Source organism: Pelobates fuscus, chromosome 13 (assembly GCF_036172605.1).
Source record: "Pelobates fuscus isolate aPelFus1 chromosome 13, aPelFus1.pri, whole genome shotgun sequence".
Taxonomy (NCBI): Eukaryota; Metazoa; Chordata; class Amphibia; order Anura; family Pelobatidae; genus Pelobates; species Pelobates fuscus.
Window position 1 is genome coordinate 81,073,263 of NC_086329.1, and position 10,964 is coordinate 81,084,226.

Genomic DNA, 10,964 nt, shown 5'->3' on the forward strand with positions numbered 1-10,964 from the left:
ATAGACTTGATTGTAAGATGTTCCTATATTCCTATAGATGCATAAGGTTCCTTAGATGGGTTGTAAATATTTAGGCAGCCCTCTGGTCTGGCTAATAAGCGGTTAATATCTTTGAAATTAACTTCCTCCTTCCCTGATCCTTCCCTCCAGTCTCAGCCAGGCTTTGTAGGGCCGGCTCCCTATTGGTAATGACTGTGAGTGGGTGGGCATCTCTGCAAGGAGGAAGGAGTGTCAGTAAAGGATGTTTAGGGTGAGGAGACTCTTTGCTGAGCTTCATTCTACAGGAAGACAGGCAGCTGGATACTGTATCTCACCTGTTAACATGAGTGCAGGTAAGAGGTAACCCTGGTGTCATTGAAGCAGTGAGGGCAGTTAATGCTTGTGTGGCTGAGGCTGTAAATAAAGTGAATAATGGTTTGAATATGACTTAGTGTAGCTAATATGCAGCGGTTCTTAAGTGCAGCTAGTTGGATGAGTGGGGCAGTAAGTGGCAGCTAGGGGGTTGACTGGAGCAGTGAGTGCAGATAGTGGGGTGACTGGGGCAGTGAGTGCAGCTAGTGGTGTGACTGGGGCAGTGATTGCAGATAGTGGGGTGACTGTGGCATTGAGAGCAGGTAGTGGGGTGACTGGGGCAGTGAGTGCAGCTAGTGGGGTGACTGGGGCAGTGAGTGCAGCTAGTGGTGTGTCTGGGACAGTGAGTGCAGATAGTGGGGTGACTGTGGCATTGATTGCAGATAGTGGGGTGACTGTGGCATTGATTGCAGTTAGTGGGGTGACTGTGGCATTGATTGCAGTTAGTGGGGTGACTGGGGCAGTGAGTGCAGCTAGTGGTGTGTCTGGGACAGTGAGTGCAGATAGTGGGGTGACTGTGGCATTGAGTGCAGATAGTGGGGTGACTGTGGCATTGAGTGCAGATAGTGGGGTGACTGTGGCATTGAGAGCAGTTAGTGGGGTGACTGGGGCAGTGAGTGCAGATAGTGGGGTGACTGGGGCAGTGAGTGCAGATAGTGGGGTGACTGGGGCAGTGAGTGCAGCTAGTGGGGTGACTGGGGCAGTGAGTGCAGCTAGTGGGGTGACTGGGGCAGTGAGTGCAGCTAGTGGTGTGTCTGGGACAGTGAGTGCAGATAGTGGGGTGACTGGGGCAGTGATTGCAGCTAGTGGGGTGACTGGGGCAGTGATTGCAGATAGTGGGGTGACTGTGGCATTGAGAGCAGTTAGTGGGGTGACTGGGGCAGTGAGTGCAGCTAGTGGGGTGACTGGGGCAGTGAGTGCAGCTAGTGGGGTGACTGGGGCAGTGAGTGCAGCTAGTGGGGTGACTGGGGCAGTGAGTGCAGCTAGTGGTGTGTCTGGGACAGTGAGTGCAGATAGTGGGGTGACTGTGGCATTGATTGCAGATAGTGGGGTGACTGTGGCATTGATTGCAGTTAGTGGGGTGACTGGGGCAGTGAGTGCAGCTAGTGGTGTGTCTGGGGCAGTGAGTGCAGATAGTGGGGTGACTGTGGCATTGAGAGCAGTTAGTGGGGTGACTGGGGCAGTGATTGCAGCTAGTGGTGTGTCTGTGACATTGAGTGCAGATAGTGGGGTGACTGTGGCATTGATTGCAGATAGTGGGGTGACTGTGGCATTGATTGCAGTTAGTGGGGTGACTGGGGCAGTGAGTGCAGCTAGTGGTGTGTTTGGGGCAGTGAGTGCAGATAGTGGGGTGACTGTGGCATTGAGTGCAGATAGTGGGGTGACTGTGGCATTGAGTGCAGATAGTGGGGTGACTGGGGCAGTGAGCGCAGCTAGTGGTGTGATCTGGGGCAGGGATTGCAGCTGGTGGGGTGACTGGGGCAGAGAGTGCAGCTAGTGTGGTGACTGGGGCAGTGATTGCAGCTAGTGGGGTGACTGGGGCAGGGATTGCAGCTGGTGGGGTGACTGGGGCATTCCGGGCAGAAATTAGTTTCACCAGTGCACCGAGTGCATGCTCCAGTCTAGTGTCAGTGTGTGCAAGTAATAGCGTAACTGAAGGGGGAAGGGGGGTATTTATCACCAGGGCAGTAGGGACATGCTCTGATAGTACTGGGGCAGTAAGTGCAGGGAGGCATTGCTGTCACTGGGGTAGTGAGTGCAAGTAATAATGTAAGGGTGTGCAGGCTACACGTGTGACCGAGGCATTGATTGCAGGTTAATTCTGGTGGCATTGAGGTTTCTGACAGCTGAGACTGTATTGTGCAGAACAGGGAAGGATCATATTTCTACAAGTTGTATTTTCAACTAAGTGCTGCAGAGAAACAATTGTCAGAATGAGTCGGCAAACTTTGGTTTCCATGGATACCAGTCACAGCAAAGATGAGATTCTCTGCCTTACAGCCCCCAGTCCCTGAGGAGCAATTACTAGACTCAGACCACCAAGCATCCTAAACCACTCCCATTGTAAATAATGATTAATTAAGGCCCTTCACAAGCCATTAATGAATGTTCAACTGTCTGTATCTCTCTTAAAATAGACACCATCACATCTGATGAACTGAAAAAGCTAAACGCCCAAGGAACAGCGCAGATATTTGATGTAAGAACACCAGAGGAGGTCCAAAATGGAAAAATCTCAAATGCCATAAATATTCCTGGTAAGTGTTAGTTCTAAATTTTTATTTCCTATTTATGGGCAGCATACCACACTTGTTAACATGTAACAATGCATTATGGATCGACGTTTTGGTTAAGTGTGGTAATTGCCTATCATAATTTGTGGATGGCAGGCGTTCCTCTCTCAACAATGATTGATATAAATAGTAGTGAATGACAGGGTCTTGAACTAACTCTCAGGTTGGGACTGCTTAATGTGACTGATTTGTTTAGGTTCTGACCTGCCCAGTAGATAGCCTGACAAAGCAGCAGCAGGTCCATGTCTGTTGTGTGGACAGAGCATTGGGAAAAACATTGCCCCTGGGGCTTTGAACCAAAAAATTTCAAAAAGCAGAACATAAACCCTGTGACCCATTCACACTGGATCACCGGGTTTGATACTCACTACCATGATAAAAGGTTTGGATGGGTTAACAAAGCAAAACCTCTAAATACCGTGGTAGTGGTGGAAGAGACAGGATGCTGTAAATATCCACCAGGGATAGGTTATAGTCATGAGAGATATGCTAGGAATACGGCCTGAACTCGCCTTATACAGACAAAGCATTAACATTGGTGTACTCTGGGCATGTAAAACTAAAAAGGAATGGGGTGAAGAGTCAGCGCTACGTAGCCACAGAGAAATATAGTTTAGAACGGCTGCACACCTTAAAAGGGGAGTTCCCCTAATCCCCTTATATAAGTAACATAAAACACGAAAACAGAAATGAAAAGGGTGCGCCTAACTTACATAAAAATAATATTATGCATAAATAAAATAATAATAAAATAATAGTCCAAAGTCCTACAATAAGTCCGAAGTGGTAAGTTCCACAAAGTATGGAGGATGCTTGAGGATGATGTCAGTCTTTACGCCTATGCACTTGTAGTTCGGTGATGATATGTGAAGATAAAAGCAGGAAAACAAAAATCCCAATGGTACAGTATGTCAGCAAGGTGAAAGGGGATAAAATAGTGATAATGAAAATTACTCACAATTTTCAGAGCTAAAATCCAGCTCTGATATTATATGCGTGAAGTGGAATGATCCCCACTCAAGGATATATAGGGTGACGCTGGTCAGCAAGTAGTGCAGGTGAAAAGTCCAGCGATGATCCGGCTCGGCCGATAATAAGAGAAAATAAAATATAGTGCTCTCTGTATGGCAGATAAAAATGCTAGAAGAAAATAAAAATATACTCAGATTCTTTGCGCTATTGCGTGGGTTTATAAATTATAAGTAAGGTCAGGTTAAAAAAGGTAAAAAAAAAAAAAAAAGGATATTTAAAGGAATATGGCAAACAAGATATTTTGGTGCCAAAAATTCCTTTATTACAAATATAAAATATAAAATATAAAATGTATAATATCTAGACGCGTTTCGCCTAAAGAGGCTTCTTCAAGTAGATAATAGAAAACATAACCTGACATACATGAACTTATATAGGGTACAATAGTATTAGTAAAATTTGAATATCCCGCCAAAATGGCGTCATTACCATAATTAGCATAAAACATAAAATATAATAAAAGTGTTTTTTAAACACAATAGGATAAAATATTATAAGAGGCCAATCTTATGGGACCAGAAAGAACAGGAAAAGAGGCTTTAATCCTGTAAAAAATGATATATTAAGAACGAATTCGGAAATTAGCATAAAAAAATAAAAATGACTTTTACAGGTATAGAAGTGAAGCTATAACCCAAACTAACTGAGTGGTAATATTGGTTTATAAAAACGAAGCTTGTAGCTTGATAAATTTAAGAAAGAAAACGGGTCATGTGACGCGCGACTAGAATACTTCCGCGTCACGTGACTGATGTTTAGATAAATTAACATACTCCCTGGAGGGGATAATGGGGATATAAACAGGGAGGGGGGATAAAACTTAGGCACAGTGAGGGAAATTATAATTGTCAACAAATTTGATTAAGGTTAACATCATATATGCATATCTTGGGGAAGGTTAACTAAACTGTGAAATACAAAGTTTATAAAAACATAATAAAGATAATAAAATTAATAAAAATATATATGAAATGTAGTTAGTACATACTCATATAAGTAATATTTGTGTAGATAAACAATGATTGGAATGAGGAGCAGAAAGTAGTAGAAAAGTTATTGTTGCTGTGTAATAAAAAGTTATTGTTACTGTGTAATAAAAAAATTATTGCTACCATCATTAATATCATAAAGGATTAGAGGGGCATTTTTTATTTTTATAAAAAGTTAAAAAGGTCAAAGTCTATATTGAGACCTTTTGGAGTAAGGGTTTTTAGGTTATAGACCCACTCCATTTCTTTTTTTCCCAGAATCTTTTTGATGTCACCTCCTCTCCATGGGACATTACATATATCTATACCAATGCATTTTAAAAGTTTTGGATTTTTATCGTGTTTCAGAAAGTGCTTAGATACCGAATGGTTATCATAGCCTTTTGCAATGTTGCGACAATGTTCGGCCAGTCTTGTTTTTAGATCTCTAGTGGTCATACCTACATATTGTAAGCCACATGGGCATTCTAATAGATAAATGACGTTTTTTGTATTGCAGTGAATAAAGTGTTTTATCTGATAGTTTTTTTGTGTAATTGATGATTTAAAATAAGTAGTTTTAGACTTAATAATGTCACTGGTGCGTTTACATACTATGCACTTGTTGCATTTAAAAAAACCACTAGGTTTAGGTAAAAAAGTAAGAAGGTTAGGAGGGGGTTTATCGTATTTTTGTTTGGTATAGTTAGTTGTGAGGATGGACTTAAAGCTGGGTGCCCCTCTGAATATGACATGTGGATTATCTGGGATAACGCCAGCTAGAGTTTCATCCTGTTTTAATATATGCCAATGTTTCTTAATAATCTTCTTCATAACATTGCTTTTGTTATTGAAGTCGAAAATTTTAATGTGAGAAGGGGAAAATATGCCCCTCGTGTAAGATTTAGTTACTGCATGGTATATTTATCCAGGGCATAATAAAGGTAAACTCCATACACTATAAATACTACAGCTCGCTATAATAGTTATGGTGCCAGGAATGTCCTGGTGCCTCTTCTGCTCAAATTGCAAGTAATTAAATAAATAGTTTTAGAACGGTGTTGCTTCCTACCTGGAGTACACTGGGCGGTGGCCTCTACTATGACCTTCAGAGAGCTAGAAGCTTTCTGTCTAATCTAAGCCCTGCAGATCAGCATTCAGATGGCACTAAGTGATCAGATGGCCCACTCAGCCAATGAGGTAGCCCTGCATTGCAGAGAGCTGATATAAGCTTTCTGTCATTAGCAGAGGATGTGGGAAGCGGCATCTAGCAGACCCCAGGTAAGAAGTCAAATCATTCTAAAACATTTTGGCTACTTATAATTGGTGGTGGCAGTGCACTTATGGCACCATAACTACTACAGTGAGGTGTATGTGTCATGGCCCTTGGAAAGGTTCTTTAAGGTAATTGTGTATATTTTTAAGACACATTTAATGAGTTTTCTTCAACGGAACCTCTACGAGTCTAGTCTTTAGCAGGTGATTTCTAGGAAATGGTAGACATTTGTGTCATACTGAGAAAAAGCTGACTCCTACTTAATTCACTGGGTCACTTACACTAATAATTGAAGGGAGTGGTGGGTGAAAGTGAAATTTAAAATTGTTTTTCATGTTTCAGTATCTGAGTTTGAAGACGCTTTTAAGATGGACCCTGAGACATTTGCCAAGACCTTCAAGGTGGACAAACCCAAGCTGGATGATAACATTATTGTTCATTGTCAGTTAGGAAAGCGGGGAGCTCGAGCCGCAGAGATTGCCTCTTCTTTGGGATACAAACAGTATGTTTCTTGCTAATCTGTTCTGATGAATGTATCTTTTATTGTGTCAATTTGCAATGAGACTTAAGCCAACTTTATTGTAGTCTTTTAACATTATTTGTAAGGCGGCAGTGTCCCTCAGTGCATTGTTTAGTAGATTAGATACTCCAATTAGGAGAATCTCATTCTTGTCAGTGGCTACTAATCTTAGCCTGTGAACTTAAATAAATGAAATAAATAAACTTCTGACCTGTTTAATCCTCATCAACAGCAATAATTTGTTACACAGGTTGATTGGAACTGCTTCATAAATTATAGCCGTCATACCTTGGTTGACTGCCCTAGTGACCTCTGTTATAGTGGCTGCAAATTTATACAATTCTCTGCCGCTAAAAGCCCCTTTCAGAAATAAGAGTTGACTTATGGTCCTCTAATGCAAAGTACAAGTCTTCAATATCATCAGGAAAACCCATTCAACAATTACCGGCTGGCTTCGTCCAATATGTTTAACTAAATTTGACTGCTTTGGAAACCCTGTTGGTTATTTAAAAAAAAAATAAGAAATATATAAAAGCCTGTAGGGGTTAAGTTTAGTACAGGAAATTTTAGACTTCCACCTTGCCATGGGGGAGGTTTCATTATTTTTATGTACTACACTGGCTCATAGGGCTGCCAGTGAGCAAAGAGAAGAAAATAAATAAATATATATGGTCAACTTTTAGCTGTTGAATCCAATAGGCCTATATTTTCACTGTAAAATACAGGTTTCAGATTCAGTATGCGAACCAATAGTTAGCTGCTCTAGTTAAATTGATCCAAACCATTACATGTCTTATCGGGATCAGAAAAATTGCAGATGCGACAGAACTGTTATACATTGAGTATTTATAGGATATAATATAATTTTTACTATTTGAATACAGGGGCTGATTGGTCTTTTTTATTCCCCTTAGTGTACAAAACCTCATCGGTGGATACAAGGAATGGTCTGAGAAAGAAGGAAAATAATCGGACATGGTTTTCCTGGTTCCAACTGATCTTTTTTACTTGAAGGACTGTTCATGATCCTTAACCTCAGAACCCACATGCTGCTTGTTATTTGTGAAAAATTGTAAATCTGGTTGTCAACTTGAATGTCTCATGTTACTTCTAGTCTGGTGTTTCTTTCACTGTTTATATTCCAAGTTTTTTTTTTTTTTTTTTTTTATTCAGTGTAATAAACTTTATAATCTACCATGAAAAGACTTGTACAAAATATATTTCATAAACTTTAAATAAAATAAATACCACATTTAGTTAAAGTCTAAGAATACAATGATTTTATTGTAAGAAATCCATTGCTGATCTTTCTTTCCCCATCCCACCCCAATAATCAAAACATTTAGCAGTGTGTTCTTAAGTATTTGTATGCTGTGATGTCCCAGGAGTACATCAATGCCCCCATTGTACAGGTTTCAGGAGGTGTTGGAAAGTTACAGGGTCAAAGAAAACTTCGCTCATTTCAGTTTTTACATGTTGAATTTTGCAAGATTGGTTTGCTGGGCCTATGTTGCCTTTGAGACCGTATCGCAAATTGGGGTATGTTGAGTTTTTAGTAGTCACTTGGTCACAAACCTTTTCACAAAAAAACTGCATTTTCACTGATGCTATCATCATTACTGTATATTTTACCACTCTAAAGCACTCCTATTTGTTTTCAGCTATGTTTTATGAGTACAACAGTTACCCCAGTAACATGAGTTAGTGCTGTATACATGCAAATAATATATAATTTCATTATAAATGTAAATTTGCCTTTAAAAAAAAAATGTATTATATATAACTACCAGCTTTTATTTATATATTGGGGGATGTGCGTAAGAACCCAGGCAGTCCCCCGGCAATGAATATGTCAATCACACTGATACAAGTCATGTGATTGTGGTTTCATCACATGACTCGGATTGGTAGGATTGCGATCTTCAGAGGGTAAGTATACTAGCTGTTGGTAGGGCACAATCGTTACTGCCCTAATGGCATTACATTCCTCCTTTTGTAGGACTTCATAGTATCAGGAAGGTCTAGCACTTTTTCAAAACCACTTGTATCAGATGAGATTTTTTTTACCTAACTTTTAATATCTTGTATTGTACACCTTTTCATACTCCAGCTTACAGCATCCCAGGTCTCTCTTTATCAGGATTCTGCTCTGGTAAATATCCCTAAAACACTATTGGTGTTATTCAGTAAACACTAGATTTTGTCAGAATGGACAAAAGTAAGTGAAAATATAGATTTTGGTCGATCCTACCAAATCTATATTATTTGGTCGGAAACATTTGGTGTCTGGTTTAAAATCAGTACTTTTGATTTGAACCCAATACAAAGGGTAGGATTGGAATATGTACAAATCTTAAATTTTAAGCTGAAGGATGCACATTAAAAAAATTATCGTTCACTTGCTTTTTGCAAGCAAAGAGTAAATTGAAATACAATTTCTGCTGCTAGTGCATAAATAGTTTGGCTGCACATAGGTTAATCATGTGGCAGTTGGCTAGCAAGTGCAACATCAAAGGGACTCTCCAGTGCCAGGAAAACGCACTGCAGGTCTCTCCCCCTCTCACCACCCATCCCCGGTGTGGTGGAATCTCAGTAAAAATAAATTTACTAGGACAAGATTGCCACGTGGTATGTGCACTTGCATATGTTGATGTATCGGTCGGTTGGTTGCACGTAGCTAAGATACAATCAACAGTGTACTGAGCAAGTGTAGGAATACAGGATATACGAGTATTTCCCCTCCTCCATTGTGCTGGGCAAGCCATGTGGTCAAACAGGAATTTAGTCTCTATTCGGTTGATTAGATAAGAGTATGTGTAGGTTGAACTGATTATGGGGGGAGCTACATGCCTATATAAGGGACCTACACTGTATGATCAGGACTCAGATCTTGTTGTATTTTGGTGATATTAGTCCCTCTGAGTCCCGGTCGGTGAATCGAATAAAGAATCTCTTCCTTCCTGAAGAAACCTGTGTCCATCTCTCTGTGCTTGGCTTCCGTCAGTTTCTCCGGTATCACCGGTTGCTAATGGGGTGAAAAACTCCTTCAGTGACTTACCTGAGACCCCCGCTGATGTCCCTCGGCGGTGGTTTCGGGTCGCCGCCGCTCCTCCCCTTCATCTCGTCAGCCGGCTGGGGAGACTGATCCCGCCCGCCGGCTGAGGAGACCTAATGCGCATAAACTTGTAAACATTTTGTGGAAGACCTGGAACAGATCTACCTCCAAGTCGCTACATCAGTTGGGCACTGTTCAATACCGCAAAAATGGGGGGGGGATGTACATCAAAGTCTGGGGAGGGTTGGTCCGGGTTATTAATTTAATAGTCAGGGGAAACAACCTAGCGTCCTCCCCACAATCTCCCACCCTTGCTGGTGAGTGGGGTGGTGGGTGGGTGGTGGGTATACGATTGTCTCTCCAATAAAGAAAAATCATGCCTACCTCCATCACCCTAATAATAGGGAGTGGGCCCAAAAAAATATGAAGCAGGATTTTTTTTTTTTTTTCCCCACCTTGAAAGCTTATTCTGCACAGAGCCCTTACAAAATTAATTTTTGTACAGCTTTTTGCAATTCTGTTTAGTAACATTAAGAAGAAATTGGAACTGACAAAAAAAAGATTTAATAATTATATAATACAATGTTTTTGTATTAAATCCCCCATCTGCCACCATTATTACGGCAAGGGTTGTAGGTAGAGTGTTTTTTTAAAAAAAAAATATATTTTTTCAATTATTATAAATTTATATTGGAGGGGTGAGGAGGAGAAATGTAGGCTCCAAACCACCCTGGAGAGGTGGGGGGTTGTACAATGATAGGTTCACCCTGTGACACTAACATACTGTAACCTGGTGAAGCCAGATTCTAAAGACCATGGACTTGGTGCATTATTATCTGTTGGTTAAAGCTTGGTCATGTGCATGGGCTCTACAATTTGTATGTATGCATATTTCGTGAAATTCAGGCAGAATGCTCTGGATTTGAATTTGTTTTCCCTGAGTCTCCTCTGTTGGTCAGTTATTTATTTTATTGTACATTATTGTTGCATATATGCTTGCTTTATACAGTGTTTTTAATCCCTCAAAATAAGTTAACCCCATCAGAATGAAGGTAATTGATCAAGTACTGAATGAAAACAAAACCTTCCGTTTGAGATATGTAATTTACTACTTTCATATTAAGTGCTCACTTATTATATAAGATTTTTGGCTTTTGTTTTTCCATTTATGCATATATCTTAATTTTAATAGAAATAAAATCTAAAGAAGTGTGAGAAATTAAGAATTTTTATTGTCACGTTCAGCTTGGCATCTTGTTTTTACTGTGATAATAATAATGATAATAATAATAATGATCATAATAATGATCTAAAACACTATAATAAAGCACATATACTTGTATTATATGAACTTTTCTATTTTAATCCTGCCACGAGTACAGCAATGCACCCCGTGTGAGGTTTTCAAAACTAAATATGAGCCCCAGTCATACATGGAAATCTGATGAAGTCATTTTCTGCGCCAATG

General features: G+C 40.3%; 1 protein-coding gene across 1 annotated transcript; it reads left to right on the forward strand.

The window, feature by feature from the left end:
* The first annotated feature begins 208 nt into the window (after nt 1-208).
* On the forward strand, nt 209-7,663 carry LOC134582520 (thiosulfate:glutathione sulfurtransferase-like). The gene is made up of 4 exons (XM_063439180.1): nt 209-332; nt 2,490-2,609; nt 6,264-6,423; nt 7,356-7,663. Exons 1-4 carry the CDS (start codon nt 242-244, stop codon nt 7,408-7,410), a joined length of 426 nt encoding a protein of 141 aa, XP_063295250.1. The 5' UTR covers nt 209-241; the 3' UTR covers nt 7,411-7,663.
* The last annotated feature ends 3,301 nt before the right edge of the window (nt 7,664-10,964 follow it).